Source organism: Cyprinus carpio, chromosome A1 (assembly GCF_018340385.1).
Source record: "Cyprinus carpio isolate SPL01 chromosome A1, ASM1834038v1, whole genome shotgun sequence".
Classification (NCBI taxonomy): Eukaryota; Metazoa; Chordata; class Actinopteri; order Cypriniformes; family Cyprinidae; genus Cyprinus; species Cyprinus carpio.
Genome location: NC_056572.1, coordinates 2,154,554 through 2,172,461, shown reverse-complemented (window position 1 = coordinate 2,172,461; position 17,908 = coordinate 2,154,554). Strand labels below are relative to the sequence as shown.

The 17,908-nt window shown below is 37.9% G+C and overlaps 2 protein-coding genes across 8 annotated transcripts in view; one reads left to right on the top strand and one right to left on the bottom strand.

Annotated features, from left to right (window-relative positions):
* Positions 1–12,450, top strand: part of LOC109062054 (lipopolysaccharide-responsive and beige-like anchor protein) — a 208,042-nt gene extending 195,592 nt beyond the window's left edge. For all 3 annotated transcript variants that reach the window (XM_042717055.1, XM_042717109.1, XM_042717169.1), the window contains 7 exons: positions 290–355; positions 2,028–2,183; positions 2,545–2,712; positions 4,842–4,943; positions 5,570–5,766; positions 10,062–10,213; positions 11,152–12,450. In XM_042717055.1, the coding sequence (XP_042572989.1) occupies positions 290–355; positions 2,028–2,183; positions 2,545–2,712; positions 4,842–4,943; positions 5,570–5,766; positions 10,062–10,213; positions 11,152–11,242 (932 nt within the window). In that variant the 3' untranslated portion in view covers positions 11,243–12,450. The remainder of the gene's footprint in view (positions 1–289; positions 356–2,027; positions 2,184–2,544; positions 2,713–4,841; positions 4,944–5,569; positions 5,767–10,061; positions 10,214–11,151) is intronic.
* A 3,510-nt stretch (positions 12,451–15,960) lies between these two features.
* LOC109081075 (slit homolog 2 protein-like) overlaps positions 15,961–17,908 on the bottom strand; it is a 72,406-nt gene continuing 70,458 nt past the window's right edge. For 4 of the 5 annotated variants that reach the window (XM_042716697.1, XM_042716840.1, XM_042716773.1 and 1 more), the window contains one exon: positions 15,961–17,472. In XM_042716697.1, coding sequence (XP_042572631.1) covers positions 17,228–17,472 — 245 coding nt within the window. In that variant the 3' untranslated portion in view covers positions 15,961–17,227. The remainder of the gene's footprint in view (positions 17,473–17,908) is intronic. The other variant, XM_042716967.1, reaches the window with a different exon arrangement.

The following is a 17,908-nucleotide window of genomic DNA, read 5'->3' as shown; positions in this document are numbered from 1 at the left end:
ACTTTTGACTCTAATACTTCTTTATAAGTTATTTAAGCAGCTCCGCATGCATGTTTACCTAGCTATCAATACCAAAACTGGAGATAAAACAAACAATTTCAAAATCTTACATAAATGCTGGCATGTTTTTATAATTGTTTTGCTTTATTCTTTTGTTTCTTGAACAGAGGATCAATGTTCTTTGTTAAGGTGTTATTGTCATCTGTCTGCTGTCGTAAATGACTTTATATGGACCTCTATGAATAAGTATCCTGATCTATTTTTCATCTGTCCTCTCTCTTTCTCTCAGGTCATCAGAGCGCTTCTGTGCAAGACCAGCAGTACCAGTTACCGGTTGAGATTGACCCTTTGATAGGTCTGTGGCTTGTCAGTCGTCAGTAGAGTGATTTGTGATTGGCTGTTGTGAGTTGCGAGGGCCCGGCCCTCGGGAGGAGATGAGTGCTGTTTTTCACCCAGCCGCCATTCAGCTTCAGATCAGCATTTGCATGCAAATTGGAAAGCAATGAGCTGTGGCTTAGCCTGTACATCATCAGCCCTCTCTCTCTTTCTCTCTCTGTCTCTCTGTCCTGTCAGACTGAATGAATATGAATGGTGTAATAATGTCTGATTGAAGCGGCGTGGCACTCACTGTCAGGACAATATGTCCTCCTCTCATCCTCCGACCTGTTGATGAGGCATAAAGGGATGAGAGAGAGCATATGGCTGAAGCCTTTCTCTCCTCCTGTTCATCTTATATCTCAGCTCTCCTGCCGGTCTTATTATTATACAGTATCATATATCTCGCTCACTTCATGGACAGCATCTGTGTGTGTCCTCATCCCACTTACCTGTACGCTCTCTCTCTCTACACCTCCATGTCTGTCATTCACTACTTCATCAAATCTGAATTCAAGCCTTCAGCAATCCAAAATCATTATGAAATTAGTTTTATTCAGCATTTTTGTGAAGAACCGTTGAAACTAGAGCATAATAATCCTCTCACGCTTCAGTTTATTCTGAAGTAATCTGCATCTGATAATATGTCCACTTGGGCAGCTTCCAGAATTATTTTTACTAATAGTAAACAGATAATGCACAATTTCTGATTTCAGGTATTTTTGAGTGAATCTTGAGTAAATATTGTGAAAAATAAATGTTAATCAATGTAAGTGGTTTTATCAGGTATGCTTTGAATGTGTAAGGAATAATGTAATATAATCTAATATAATATATAAACTCACATTTCTGGCTTTTTTTCTCACAGTTGAGTTTACATCCCGTAATTCTGACTTATTTTCTTAGAATAGTGAGATATAAGCTCACAATTGCATGTTAGGCTATAAAGTCCAATTGTGCGGAAAAAATTTATTTCAATAGTTATTTCAATATTTTATAACTTGCAATTACAACTTCATATCATGCAATTATGAGCTTATATCACACCATTCTGAGAAAAAAGTCAGACCTGCAAGATGTAAACTTGCTGTTGCAGAGAAAAAAAAAGTCAGAATTGTGAGATAAAAAGTCACAATTACCTTTTTTATTTTTTATTCAGTGGCTGAAATGGGCTTCAATAACAAACATACAAGGACACAAAAAAATTATTTGAAATGCATTTCGCATTTTGTTTCAAAACCACTGGCCCTAACACGACATTGATTTTTTTGGCAATGCTGGAACATGACTTTAGGGACTTGCTTGCATTGTTACCTACCAAATAAATAAATGCACATGAAAAATTGATTTAAGTTGTATTGTAAGAGAAGCCAGAGACCACAGAGTGAAACAAAATACATAAAACTGGCGCAGGAATGTCTTACTAAAGCTGCATTTTTAAAAGATTCATCAAAAACAACAAATCACACTCCCCTCTCCCTCCTGTGTCTCTCTGCGTGGGGAGAGACATCGTTCATGGCTCATTTTCTTTCACTCCTGCTCGAGAATGTCATGTATGTCCATTTTACCAAATCACTTTCTGAGCAAAAAGTTGTGTTTGTAGCTTTTATAACAAGTGAGTCTTTAACCAGTGACTCTCTCTCTGTTTTCAGCGAATAATGTGGGCATTCACAGGAGGCAGATCTCAGATCTGTTAGATCAGAGCATCCAGGTAAATGCTCAGAGTTTTGTCATCACGGCCGACAACCGCTTCATCCTGCTGTGTGGCTTCTGGGACAAGAGCTTCCGCGTCTACTCCACTGATACAGGTGACCCCCACGACCCCCCCAGCACCCAGACACCGCCTCCACTGCAATACACAAAGGAAAGGGTCAAAAGTCACAAATGAGCTTGCAGACTGCATTACAACTCCATCGCCACAGGGCTCAGATAGCTTTCTCGTCTCACGGATGGACCGTGACTCCATCTCGTGGGAGCACGAGGCTCAGAACACAAGTCACGCAAGCAGACCATGAATTTCGAAATAATCACTCCACACACAAACACTCCCGAACTCTGAGATCTACAGACAGACCAAAAGCAAATATTTGGGGAGTGTGTGAGCTCATCTTGTGTATGTAAACGGCTCAACACACAGTCGTTTCAGCTCCTGTGTTTGTGTGTTAACAGGTAAACTGACACAGATTGTGTTTGGCCATCTGGATGTGGTGACCTGTCTGGCCCGCTCAGAGTCATACATCGGCGGAGACTGTTACGTTCTGTCCGGCTCCAGAGACGCCACATTACTGCTCTGGTACTGGAACGGCAAGCACAGCAGCATCGGAGAGAACCCTGGGAGTAAGTTGTAAATGTTAAGCCACATGCAAACCCTGAAGTGAATCTGTCATGCACTGATCATGGGTGTCACTTTTAATGCCTGGAAAAGAGCAGCTTGAACATTCTGCTAAATAACTCCTTTTGTGTTCCTCACATGTCATTTTATTTTAATGAAGGCTCCAAAATTTGTCTGAATGATTAGTTTCATCAGCACTGGTGCTCAGAAGAGCCTCTAGAGTTCCTCGTGTTCCTCACATGGAGAGGTCAAGATCAGGGTAACGTTCAGAGTCCAAATCCCCAACCTGCACTTTGCAAACGCACATAGGAAAAGCTTTCACGCAGGTGATGATATCAGTGCAGTGCAACTGTGTTAAAAGCACATTCTTCATACACACACGCATTCCAGTGTGTGTCTGTCAAAGCCGGTGTAATGATTTACAGCTCACTCGCAGAAGCTACAACTAGTTTCATCTGACCACAGCAGGTCTCTGCTCAGAAGATTGAGTTTCAGGCTTGTGTCACGCCAGAAATGGAATTGGCCTGCCTGTGTGTGTGTGTGTGTGTGTGTGTGTGTGTGTGTGAGTGAAAGTAGAGGCCAGAGGGCCACAGAGGGAGACAGTAAATGTGACTCGGAGGTCTCCGGCTTAGGAGAGTTCAGTCCCATCTATATGAGAGAGCAAGAGAACACTCAATAAAAGTGAAAAATGCCACGGTCTTCCCCTGCACACACTAACCTGCAGTGCTGATCAAAGCACACACACACACACACACACAACACACACACACATCCTCTTTACTAATCTGGATGCTCTGCATGCTGTTAAGTGCTCTTCTACAAATGGGACAGAATTTATGACTAATTGTGATTTGGGTAATCTAAAGATGAATATGAGTGTAGGTGGATAGAAGAGCCAGACTTTCATCTAAAGTCAAATCAAACTGGATCTCTGGATTTGTATCACATGTACAGGCCATGTTTTCCAGTGATATTATCAGGCGGGTTAAAGGATGAACATAAAAACTAAAAAAAAAAAAAAATTATAATTTCTGTCATGTTCTAATCAGGAAACCTTCCAGGAATCAGTTCAGACACTCCAAAATTTGTCCAAACTATATATGTATTATTATGTTTTTGATAAATGTTAATGGTTTATAAATGTATTTTTTATTTTTTTTTATCTCAGCATAAAACGTCAAATTATTTTTATAGCTGAAATCTATGTAATAGCCTCCGTCTGGTTACTAAATAGTGAAAATGCCAGACATAATAGGTGAATTCGTGTTATTATACGTTATGTTAGGTATTTAAATTTTTTGCTGATAGTTTGTATTTTCCATTCTGACACTGTTCTTCATTTAAGGCAGGAATTAAGTTACAGTATGATTTCAAATATACAGTGGTTTACATCCATACCTAGTCTTTCCCAAGCTGTGTACAGTACAGTGATTCTGTTGACCACACTGCCATCTAGTTGCCGAATAATGCACAGCACCTTCATAACCAATTCAATCTGATGCTGTTTCGGTTATTATAGATATTATTGCAACTTTTTTCTATTGTGTTTATGTATTCATTTTCTCTCTCTCTTTCTCTGATGGTTAAATGATACTCTCTAGTGTGCATTTGCAGTACAGATAAATAGTATACATTATATAGGTATTAGATTGTAATCAGATGTTGTTCTAATGTGAACCAAATGGTGGCTGATGACAGGGAGGTTAAACGATACACCAATATATCAGTTTTATTGATCCTTTCAGGGCACAATCCGACATCAGGCTTTAATCCCTGGAGCTGTAGGGTATAACTCAAAGCGGAGACATTTAGGAAGTTTGCCACCTAAAGAAAACTTATCCATCTAGACTGAGAGAGAGAGAGAGAGAGAGAGAGTGTGTGTGTGTGTGTGTGTGTGTGTGTGTGTATGTGTGTGATTGATATGGACAGAAAGCAAACACATGAATGCTATCAGAGCTCATCATTGCAATTACATTATTACAGAGTAGACAACAAATAAAAACCCTCATTTTGACGTTGAAGTTGACAGCAGTGTTAAATGAAGTGCAGCTATTATATCCTTCATGGTGTAATCTAGTGATTGTGATTGCTTTTTTATGATTGTATCATTAACTCTCTGTGTGTGACTCTCCAGCAGAATTGGTGACTCCCCGGACGATCCTGACGGGTCATGATTGTGAGGTCACGTGTGCGAGTGTGTGTGCGGAGCTGGGACTTGTCATCAGTGGCTGCAAAGGTAAACACACACTCTTTTTATTTATATAATATTTTATTAATTTATTTTTTGATTGCTAAGACTTTTTAAGTTGAAGTACATTTAAAATTTTAATTTTTAAATTTTTAATTATATTTATTTATTGTTTATATTATTAATTTAATTACTATTTTTATTTTTTTCTACTTTAATTTTTATTTTTTTAATTGTTTATATTTATTTTTGTTTACTTACTATGATTGGTTGTTCTCTCTGGGTCAAACTTGTCTTTTTGCATGAGAACACACATACGACCAAAAATAAGTCAAAACTCAAAAAAAAAAAAATCATTCATTTTTGTTTTTAGAAACTTAAAAATTAAAGAAGAAAAAAGCCAATGTTTTTCAAAGCTTCTATTTTTAGATCATTGAATAAAAACCTTCATGATTTTATTAGTGTAAGTAACCCATCTCTACATTTTTACCCTTTTTATTCTTTCCAACTTTAGTGGCTAGTTATGAAAATACTTGTATCCTGAATAGACTATTTGGACTAAACAATTGTCAATGAGGCTAGCAATCATAATTCTTGAGATATCAGTCCTTAAACATTCACTCTGTACTTCTGTCTGATTTGACCCTCATGTGTCTGTGTGTGTTTGACAACAGAGGGTCCGTGTCTCGTCCACTCTATGAGCGGTGACCTGTTGAGGACTCTGGAGGGTCCAGACGGCTGCGTGCGGCCCCGTTTGGTTCTGTCCTCCACCGAGGGTCACTGCGTCATTTATTATGACAAGGGCCTCTTCTGTGTGTTCAGCATCAATGGAAAACTGTTGGGACATATGGAGGTGGAAGACAACGTAAAGGTAAACATGAGCGTAAACTCCCCTCTATACAGTTATTTGTGAATATGAAGCTTTCGCATGTCCATTTGTCCCCCTCTTCTTTCTCTCTTTCCATTTCTTTTCTTCTGATTCTGTCTGGTGTGTGATTGAATGATGGCATGATCTGCCTACGGGCCTCCATCTCTCTTTCTCTTGGCTTCTGAACCCTACGGCTCCAGATCTGTCCTTTGATCTGCAGGGCTACGAAATGCCACTCAAACTTGCATGTGTCTGTGAGAGCGAGCGAGAGAAAGAGAGAGAGAGAGAGAGAGTGAGAGAGAGAGAGCGATATGGCCAGCGGCAAGGCCTCCTGCATCAGAGGACACATTTGTCATTGGTGGGCCGAGCTCCTACAATCGGCCAGCTCTCTTTCCCTCATTCCCGCTCCATCACTTTCTCTTTCCTCTGGGCCTGGGAAAATTCACAGAGCTCTGCGTCTCTCTCTCTCTCTCTCTCTCTCTCTCTCTCTCTCTCTCTCTCTCTCTCTCTCTCTCTCTCTCTCTCTCTCTCTCTCTCTCTCTCTCTCTCTCTCTCTCTCTCTCCGTCCTGCACACACATACCCACACCTGCATCTCATTTAACAGGCCAGCTCTGTTACGCGCTCCTCCGCTCTGAGCTTGATTAGTTTCCTCATTGTGTCCAGGTTCCGTTTGTTTCCAATAAACAGCAGAGTCTGCAGTGATGGAGGAGAGGCGCAGCTCTGCTCTTTAACACACTTCTTTATTCTTCCACTAATATGACATAATGCAGGATCAGCCTGCGTCATTTTATAGAATGCTGATCCTGTATTCTGTATGTTCTATTCTATACATACACTGCCATTCAAAGTTTAGGCTTTTTAAAGAAAAGAATACTTTTAAAACTGATTTAATGTTTCAAAATTCTATTTTAAATAAATGCCTTTTTTTTTTACTTAAAAAAAAAAAAGTTTTGATTATTTGTGCACGCAAATAAAGCCACATGCACGCTAGACATCGACTTCCATTCATACTCGTGCAGACACAGGAGACTGGAAACACAAACTCATGCTAAGTTCACATTCCACTGCGTATGAAAGGTCATATTTATTCAAAGCTGCCCTGTGTGATGTAGTTTTGGGACCAGCAGAGGTCCTGAACATCACAAATTGAAATCCTGGACAAACTTCAAATCTGGGAGAGTGGAGGAAATGATTTATTTTCACGTTTTAAGTGTGTCTTATTTTGAGTGTGTTTGTGTGTATGAGTGTGCGTGCGCAAGTGTGTGAGTGTGAGTTTGTGTGTGTGTGTGAGTGTGTGTGTGTGAGTGTGTGTGTTTGTGTGTGTGTTTGTGTGTGTGTGTGTGTGTGTGTGTGTGTGTGTGTGTGTTGTGTGTGTGTGTTGTTGTTTGTGTGTGTGTGTGCGTGTGTGGTTTTGTGTTTGAGTGTGTGTGTGTGTGTGTGTGTGTGTGTGCGCGCGTTTGTGTGGTTTTGTGTGGTTTTGTGTGTGTGTGTGTGTGTTGGGACAGTTTGTTGCTGCAGTTAAAGTGAGTCTTCATGCTGATGTTCTGACAGAACATTAATTTGTACGAGTAGAAATAATCCATGAATGACTCTCTGGAGCCCACAACCGAGCGTCTGTCTGATAGTAACTGTTTTAGCAGACATTTCCCGTGTCTTCAGCACATACGCAATGAACTGCATTAAAGTCTTCATAAATCCAGGCTTGACTCGTGCCAGACATGTCCTGACCTAACACAGACAGATCAGCAGATCAGGAGGAAACACACAGCGGGGCATCATCCAACACAGCCCTGTTGTTTAAAATCACGGCAGGACTGTAAGTCTGATATCTGAGTCACGGCTGATTTACGATTCTGACCCGACCTGCTCTGCAACCTGGACATCTCCGCTTCTCACAGACCCTTTTCCAGACCAGGTCCAGAGGGACCACCATGAATGCTGGATTATGTACTGATAGATTTTCTCAGACATCTTTGAAGTAATAAGGCACTCTGGAACATAAGACTTCATTCAGCATTCAACCAAACAACATGACCGAGTCACCGAGTGAGTCACAGGGTGGAGTTTGAATCAGAATACTGGATTTTGGGATGATTCAGATTAAGGATTTTTGGACACTAACCCTTTGAATAACAAAATGCATGAATAACATTGAAGAATCACTTCATTCTTTGGCTGTCATTAAATGAGACAGGCTTGTGACAGTCTCTGCTGATGCTTCCCTTCAGATTTTGTACGTCTGTCCCAAGCTTCTGCTTCATACCACCACTGAAATAAAGCGCTCAGGGGTTTGCCACAGTGTAGCCTAAGCCCTGATCACACACGTCTCAGATGCATGCAAAACAAATCAAAAGAGATCAGATGCACACAAATGTGTGCTGTAAAGGTCTGAAGTGTGCTGGACAGTGATCTAGCAGAGCAGTCTCTGTGATTGATTCTGGCTATTTCACTCGTGTGCGCGTGCGTGCGTGTGTGCGTGTACGTGTGTGTGTGTGTGTGTGTGTGTGTGTGTGTGTGTGTGTGTGTGTGTGTGCGTGTGTGTTGTGTGCGTGTGTGGTGTTGTGTGTGTGTGTGTGGTGTGTGTGTGTGTGTGTGTGGTCGTGCGTGTCGTGTGTGCGTGTAAGTGTGTGTGTGTGTGTGTGTGTGTGTGCGCGTGCGTGTGTGCGTGTGTGTGGTGTGTGTGTGTGTGTGTGTGTGTGTGTGTGTGGTGTGTGTGTGTGTGCGTGTGTGTGTGGGTGTGTGTGTGTGTGTGTGTGTGTGTGTGTGTGTGTGTGTGTGTGTGTGTGAAGGAAGAAGAGCAGGAAAGTTTGATATTTATTTTGTAGCTTATAGTAAAAGTATGACAGTAGTTGGGTTGAGTTTAGAACATGCTGTTTTAATTTTTCAGTCTTTATTTATTTATTTATGTTTAATTACACAATTATAAAGGGGGACACAACCAGGCTAGTTTCTCAGGTTTTTGGGGTCTATTCCCAAACACTCAACAACAGTCTTTACTGCTCGGCATGATTTTACCAATACTAATAATAATGATGACGATAAAGTTCTCTCTCTAACAATTTTTTAAACTTGTTATCCTACTTTTTTATTTTGCTGTTTTTAATTTGTTCATTCTACGTTCTACGGATATTACATTAAAAACTTAAAATAAAAAAAAGTAAAAATTTAACAACAACATAATAATAACAATAATAATAATAGTTGTTTTTTTGTGTGTGTGTGTGTGTGCGTGTTTTTGTTTTTTACATTTTAAAAAAATGTGAAATTATATAAAATAAAATCTGCAATTCCTTTTTTGTTTATTTATTTTGCTATTATGGTTTTTAATTTGTCCATTTTAAATTCTTTTGATATTGTGTTAAAAAAACTTAAAATATATACAAAAATACTTTTTTAAAAGCTTAAAAAAAACAACAACATAATATACATATATATATATAAAGTGAAATTATGTAAAATAAAAAACACCTTCTGCAACACGGTTTTACAGCAATAAATAAAATAATTATGAAACATAAAATTCATGAAACTGCAGTGAAAAGGTAACATGCAGTAGTAATAATAATGATGATGGCAATTCTTTATTTATTGTTATTAATCAAAACAGAAATTATAAAATCTATCTTATGTAAAATGTGGTACTCCAAACTTACATTTATGAAAAATACTGAATATCAAATTTAAATCTTTTGTTATATAACAACTTTTGCCTGAATGTATGCCAGTATGCCTCTTGTTTAACCAACATCTATTACACAGTTATGATGATAGTGGGACTTTTGTTTTGGAAAACAGAATAAAAAAGATTTTAAAAGGGTTTTGAAGTAAGTAGGTCATTGAAACTAATATACCAAATCATTGCTAGAGAAAACAGACATTTTTGTTAATGGATTTCAAAGTCAAAACTTTATAGTTTAGAAAGAAAGAAAGAAAGGGGGCTTGTGTGGCTTATTCACTGAGCTGAGAGCAAAAAAAAAAAAAAAAAAAAAGAAAGAAAAACGTTTACAGCACCCATCACATGCTTATCAGTGTTATTTATCATCCAGAAACATGAAAGGCCCCTAAAAGTGACGTCAGGGGTCCTCTTGAGTGGTCAGTGGCTTTTAATGTCAAGATTTTAAATGAAGCAATGACTGTCTGGTTTATATTTACTGTGAAGCCAAAATATACGTGACTTTAATTTAATCTGAAATTCAACAAAGTAAAAGAGGTGAACCCACGACGTTGCCTTTATACGTGAAAAGCAGACGATACTGACTGAGTCTCGTGCACTGAACACACTGACTGTCCTCTGCAGGCGATGCTGCTCAGTAAAGATGGTCAGTATCTGCTGACCGGAGGAGACGCAGGGGTTCTCAGCGTGTGGCAGATCCATGATCTCAAACAGCTCTTCACGTACCCCGGATGTGATGCTGGAATACGCTCTATGGCTATGTCACATGACCAAAGGTAGGATACATAAAGACAGTTGTGCTGCTTCATATATTTGTTAAAACTGACTTTTGATCAGCTTAATGCATCCATGCTGAATAGAAGTATTCATTTATTTCTTTTAAAGCAAAGAGCTTACTGATCCCAAACTTTTGAGTAGCAGTGTGTGTTTTCTGGTCTCCTTTTGTACAGTAGCTACATTACAAAAGAATCCAAGATGTTCCTGTTTGTATAAACATAACTCCAGAAAAGGATAGAGTAAAAATTCAAATATAACACATATGCTTACTTAATTACTTACTTATATATAACACACAGACACACACACACACACACACACACAATGCTATTCAAAGTTTGGGATCAGTAAGATTTTTGTTAAAAAGTCAGTTTAAAAAAAAAAAAAAAAAAAAAAAAAAAAAAACGTAATATCGTGAAATATTATTACGTTTTAAAATAACTGTTTTCTATGTGACTATATTGTAAAATCTAATTTATTTCTGTGATCAAATTCTGAATTTTCAGCATCATTACTCCAGTCTTCAGTGTCACATGATCTTCAGAAATCATTCTAATATACTGATTTATTATCAATGTTAGAAACAGTTTTTGCTGCTTAATAATTTTTGGAACCTCCTGTGATACTTTAACGAATAAAAAGTTAAAAAGAACAGCGTTTATTCAAAATAGAAATCTTTTCTAACAATTCAAAACAAGTCTTTAATATCAGTTTTTATAAATTTAACACATGCTTGAAAAAAAAAGTTTTCTTTCAAAAAAAAAATAATAATAATAATAATTACTGACCCCAAACTTTTGAACGTTAGTGTACAGTATATTGTTACAAAAGATTTCTATCTAAAAAAAAAAAATGAAATCAGCAATAAGCAGAAATCTAAATATATCAGAAAAGATCTGTCTGATATTTACGGGACTTGTCTCTCGTCTGTGTGCAGATGCATCATCACTGGGATGGCGTCTGGCAGCATTGTTCTCTTCTACAATGACTTCAACAGATGGCACCACGAGTACCAAACTAGATACTGACCCCGCGAGCCACCTTCACACAGCCACTACCAAGAGTCATGAATGTATTCAACATATTTAAAGAAGCAAAACTATTTTATAAAAATGGCATTGCTATATTTTGTAGATCTTATTGAATTTCTTACGATATAAATCCTAGGGGAGGGGTTATATACCTAATATTTGGAGAAAAAACATCTATTTTTAGCTCTTGTGAACAAGACTGGTCTGAGCGGTCAATAGCTAAAGGATTATATTAGTGTACAGTGTCTATGGAACGTGATTTGTTTGTGTAACTTAGGGAGGGTGAGTTTGTTTTTTAATTTTTTCCTTCTCGTTTGCTGTGATTATTTTGACAGGGTGCCTCTTAACGTCATGTTTTGTAGTTTAACAGCTCAGTTCCTGAAGCTGAAAATTAAATCAGCTAAATGCAACTTTTCTATTATATTCATAGATTAAATAGACAGCTGTCTGCAGACATATCAGTTCACTTTATGAGTGGAGAAGTGGCCTCAAATGAGAGAAATCTGAAGTTTTTTTGTGAGTGATTGTTGAAACGTGAATGGACGTCTCGTGTGATCATGTGATGATGTCACTTTAGAAACTGAAGGGATGGGTTCTAAATATGAAGGAAAAGTAATTTAGAAATTGTTAATTATCTTCATGGTTGGTAAGAAGTGATCTGGGGGGTGTATTTTTCTCTTTATTGTTTGTTCCACATCTATCACGTGTTCCAGAACGTAACTATTTTTTATTTTCTTTGAGGAGATGCAAGTGATAACAGAAAATATTAATGTCCGTTTCAAGTGTCATCAAATAAGTCTTTTTGACATTTCACCACTGTGCTTTTCCCCTTAGTGTACGCAGACACGAATGAGGGCAGAGCGTAATATTATTTTGTTGATTCAGAACTAAAATTGGATGAAAAAAACATTGCAATATTTCACTATATGTGCTTCATAATACAACAGGCTCCAAATATAACCCTATAGATCACACTCAGGGCAAGCAGGGGTCTGTCAAATCACAAAGAAAACTTTATTTCTTGGTTTGAGTCGACTATGGTGTGATTCTGACATTGACAAACACTGTCTGATTCCTTCGGTTTGGTTTGGTTTGGTTCATTACTGTTGTATCATGTTATATCTCAGCTAAATGGCAATCAGATTGGAATGAACATCATATGACGTGTGATGAACTCAATAAAAATGGCATTTTGTACCAATAAATACGTTTCATATCATGTATTTAAGAAAGTTTGAATTGTGTTAATACTATATATATATGTGTGTGTGTGTGTGTGTGTGTGTATATATATATATATATACTATTTTCATTTTAATTTCGGTTAATATAAGTTTAAGTTAATTTTGTGTTTGTCTTATTTTTTAATTTTTTTGTCAGTTTTTAAAAATGTCTAGCTATTTATAAAGTTATTGTATGATTTATTTAAATGTTTGATTTTGGCTTTAGGTTTAGTCAGTGACAGTGACCCTGCTTGGAAATGTGATGAAAGTGTCAGAAATACAGGTCCAGCAATAAATCACATGCAGTGTTTTGTGTGTCCGCTAGAGGTCATTAAAGCTCAGCTGGGATAACAGATAATCAACCTGATCTTCTTTATCAGCTCAAATAGTAGAAACCCCAAGACCTGACTCTGAACAGTCGTCGAGGTTGCTTTGTTTCTGCTTGGTACCTGAGTAATTCTGGTTATGCAGAATCAAGATATTCTGTAGTAATGAGAAGGTGTGGTAACATCACCTTGGTTCCCTCAACAAAAATAATTAAATAAATAACCAGTAGGATTTTGACATTGGCTTTTGGATTATTGAAGAACATAAGCTCTGTTACCAGCAACAGTTTTTGATTCTTACATATTTTGTTTATCATGATAATCCTCACAAATGAACACGTGTGGATTTTAAAGCCAAAATACAGTACAATCACCAGAAGTTAAAAACTAAACCGTCTACAGTTTAAACAAATTACACCATGGACATATGACTTCAGTATCACTGTATGCTTCCGACAGCTCTTTCAGTCTTTATTTCAAAAACATTTTCCATGAAATTTTGATTGCAAGTGCATGATTGTGAACACAAGACTGTTAAAGTGCACTAGAGAGTTTTCCCGTTCAAACTGATGTGTGATGACTGTACAGTTTTGAAATTGATGTACTGTGGTTTAATGTATCATTTTTGATCAGATAAACAGGTTCGGTGAACAAATGAAGTTTGGAAAAATTGGAAGCAATTGGAAAAAGTGCAAAAAGTTTTAAAGAAAAAAAAAGTGCATTTTGTTGCATCATTGGTTGTGAGTTTAGTGTCTAAAGTTTTGAAAGTTTCTGATATTAGTGCCAAAGTGATTGCCAAAAGAAAGAAAAAAATCACTAACATAGCCTTAAAAAACCTGAACTTTGTGCCCTTAAAATGTTAACCGTAAGCCTTACCTTCAATACACAAATTGCTGACTACATGAATTGTCCACTTACCATTTTCCAATGTTATATATATATATAAAGTTATTTTTTTATTTGCCACACCATTCTATTTTATATATATAAAATAAAGCATTCACCTTTTTATATTCCAGTCAGGTGGATTTGCATGTAAATAATAGTGCAATTAATGACTATCAAAGACTAATTCGAATTTGAATCTGGGAAAACCTTGAGATCACAATGACTCAGACGATGCAAATCAGCACATATAATCACATTATATATTATATAATGTCTCAGTCCTGTTTTTTAATTGCTCTGATCTTTCGTTAGCTGTTATTTAGAGACAGTTTGTACAGTTGCAAAAGTTGTTTTGATAGAGGTACAATCTCTACTGTTTATGGGGTGCCAAATAACATCAGTAGCGTCAAGAAAAGCAACCTAATGTGTGAACCATGTCGCCACCTGCTAGCAATATTAAAAATAATTTTTTTGTGTATGTGAAAATATGACGCCACAACACTAGATGGCGTCATTTATCTTATAAGTGTGGCACGCATTTATTTTATTAATTTAAAGCATGCATGTGCACACACACACACGTGAGAAAGTGCTATATACAGGTCCTTCTCAAAAAATTAGCATATTATGATAAAAGTTCATTATTTTCCAGAATGTAATGATAAATTTAAACTTTCATATATTTTAGATTCATTGCACACCAACTGAAATATTTCAGGTCTTTTATTGTTTTAATACTGATGATTTTGGCATACAGCTCATGAAAGCCCAAAATTCCTATCTCAAAAAATTAGCATATTTCATCCGACCAATAAAAATAAAACTGTTTTTAATACAAAAAAAAGTCAACCTTCAAATAATTATGTTCAGTCATGCACTCAATACTTGGTCAGGAATCCTTTTGCAGAAATGACTGCTTCAATGCGGCGTGGCATGGAGGCAATCAGCCTGTGGCACTGCTGAGGTGTTATGGAGGCCCAGGATGCTTCGATAGCGGCCTTAAGCGCATGTTGGGTCTTACGTCTCTCAACTTTCTCTTCACAATATCCCACAGATTCTCTATCGGGTTCAGGTCAGGAGAGTTGGCAGGCCAATTGAGCACAGTAATACCATGGTCAGTAAACCATTTACCAGTGGTTTTGGCACTGTGAGCAGGTGCCAGGTCGTGCTGAAAAACGAAATCTTCATCTCCATAAAGCTTTTCAGCAGATGGAAGCATGAAGTGCTCCAAAATCTCCTGATAGCTAGCTGCATTGACCCTGCCCTTGATAAAACACACAGTGGACCAACACCAGCAGCTGACATGGCACCCCAGACCATCACTGACTGTGGGTACTTGACACTGGACTTCAGGCATTTTGGCATTTCCTTCTCCCCAGTCTTCCTCCAGACTCTGGCACCTTGATTTCCGAATGACATGCAAAATTTGCTTTCATCCGAAAAAAGTACTTTGGACCCACTGAGCAACAGTCCAGTGCTGCTTTCTCTGTAGCCCAGGGCAGGCGCTTCTGCCGCTGTTTCTGGTTCAAAAGCACACGCCTGTGCACGGTGGCTCTGGATGTTTCTACTCCAGACTCAGTCCACTGCTTCCGCAGGTCCCCCAAGGTCTGGAATCGGTCCTTCTCCACAGTCTTCCTCAGGGTCCGGTCACCTCTTCTCGTTGTGCAGCGTTTTTTGCCACACTTTTTCCTTCCCACAGACTTCCCACTGAGGTGCCTTGATACAGCACTCTGGGAACAGCCTATTCGTTCAGAAACTTCTTTCTGTGTCTTACCCTCTCGCTTGGAGGGTGTCAATGATGGCCTTCTGGACAGCAGTCAGGTCGGCAGTCTTACCCATGATTGCGGTTTTGAGTAATGAACCAGGCTGGGAGTTTTTAAAAAGCCTCAGGAATCTTTTGCAGGTGTTTAGAGTTAATAAGTTGATTCAGATGATTAGGTAAATAGCTCGTTTAGAGAACCTTTTCATTATATGCTAATTTTTTGAGATAGGAATTTTGGGTTTCATGAGCTGTATGCCAAAATCATCAGTATTAAAACAATAAAAGACCTGAAATATTTCAGTTGGTGTGCAATGAATCTAAAATATATGAAAGTTTAATTTTTATCATTACATTATGGAAAATAATGAACTTTTATCACAATATGCTAATTTTTTTAGAAGGACCTGTATATATAGGTAGTAGCAGCATGATGATATTCTAACTCTTTAGACAGTGGCCCTCCAGAAGCAGGATTGTGTGTGTGATTTTGGGATTACATAGAGAGGAACAACTTTGTTCAGGGAGGGGACATCTTTATTCACTGATCAGTAAAACAATTTGCTCAATGAATGAGCAACGTCCTTTACAATAAACATCAGCATCATCATCCAAAGTCTACACTACCAATTTAGCAGCAACATGTTAACACGGGGAGAAACAGAGTGGTAACAAAGTAGTATCATTTAGAAAAAAAGTCACAGTTTTTCTTTCTATATGTATCATTAAAAAGGATTTGCAAGGAGGGTATTTTAAAAAGAGGTTTATTGACCGCTATGGACGCTACTGTTATTTTTTGAACTATGGCATGTGCTCTATACAGAATACACGGGGAGATCTTAACTATACATTTAAACTCTAATATAAAGCACATCTGTGTCACCATACAAATTTTTAAGAGATTCAACAAAAATATACAATGTTTCCACTTCACATTTGAAGATTTATAACAACACTAAGTATTTTTTTTTCTTTCTTTTTTTTTATGGTAAATACAACAGTCCCACTGGTCAAACCAACCGAATGAAGGAGACACAACGTTAGTTATCCTACTCAGTAAGCTATGAGTGATTTCAATTGGCAAAAGGACGAATATAAATTAATATATATTAAGAAATTCCAACTGTAACTCCAGGGAAACGAAGGGCTATACCGAGTATAAGTAATGTGACATTATTTTTGATACAATAAATACACATGGTTTATAATGTGGATCAGAAAGTGTGTGTGTGTGTGTGCATGCTGGAAGAGCTCGTGTGTTCATTTAGTGGGACGTGTGTGTGTGTGTGAATGAACAGGAGCAGCTATGATAGTGTGTGTGTTTGTGTGGTACACTGTAAGGAAGCAGGAGAAGAGACGAAACCCCTTGTCGTCTCCATTGTGATACTTTATCTCACCTTCACAAAGTCCAGGTGAGATGAGTTGAGGCAGTCCAGAAAACCACATAAAAGAATGGCACAAAGAAAGACACAAAAAAGTGAAATGTGTCAACAGGGTGTGTTTGCTTTCCATTCTGGTCTGAGGTGAGTTTGCCAAAAAATAAAAAAATGTCACAGTACCTAAAATGAATGGCAAACAACAACAACAACAACAAAAAACCCTCTAAAATCAATTTTTTGTCTTTTTTCACCTCTTCATAATAAAAAATAGGTTTGTTCTTTATCTTACAGTAATCCATTCTCTCCTCTGAAGGAAAAACATTAGTCCAACACTGAGAAAAAAGGTCAAACGAAACAGGGGACTTCAAAAGAGGGGGGTGTGAGGATGCATTTCTTCTTTTTCGTTTTTAGGATGGACATTTTGTGCAGCCACACTTGACGACCTTCTCCACCTCCTGGACAAAAGAGGATCCGTCTGTGCACTGGAAGGTGTATTTCCTGCGTTTGCTGCGGAGGGGGGCGCAGCAGGACGTCCCGTCCCCGCAGGTGCCCCGACACTCTAAACGGGAGACCTTCTCTGTGCTTTGGCACGCTGCGTAGCCCTGCTGCGTCTGATAGTGATCTCGGACCCGTTCCCCCCGACACGCCATCTCTGCAGAGAGGAGAAATGATTGCATAGCACTACAGTATATCGCATATAGAGTATTTTACACATTGCATATCAATCATGATCGGTTTCATTATATTTTTACCATGAAATTGAAAGGTAACTCCTATGAAAATACAGTGAGTGAAAGCGGAAAAGTTCAACTTAAAGCTTGAGGTTTATTAGTGATTAAAGGATGGAAGAAATTTAAAGGAGTAGTTCACCCAGATAATAAGATGTAGATGAGTTTGTTTCTTCATCAGAACAAATTTGGAGAAATGTAGCATTGCATCACTTGCTCAGCAATGGATGCTCTGCAGTGAATGGGTGCCGTCAACCAGCTGATAAAAACATCACAATAATCCACGAGTAATCCACACCACTCCAGTCCATCAATTAACAATTTATGTGAAAAGCTGCATGCTTCTAAGAAACAAAACCA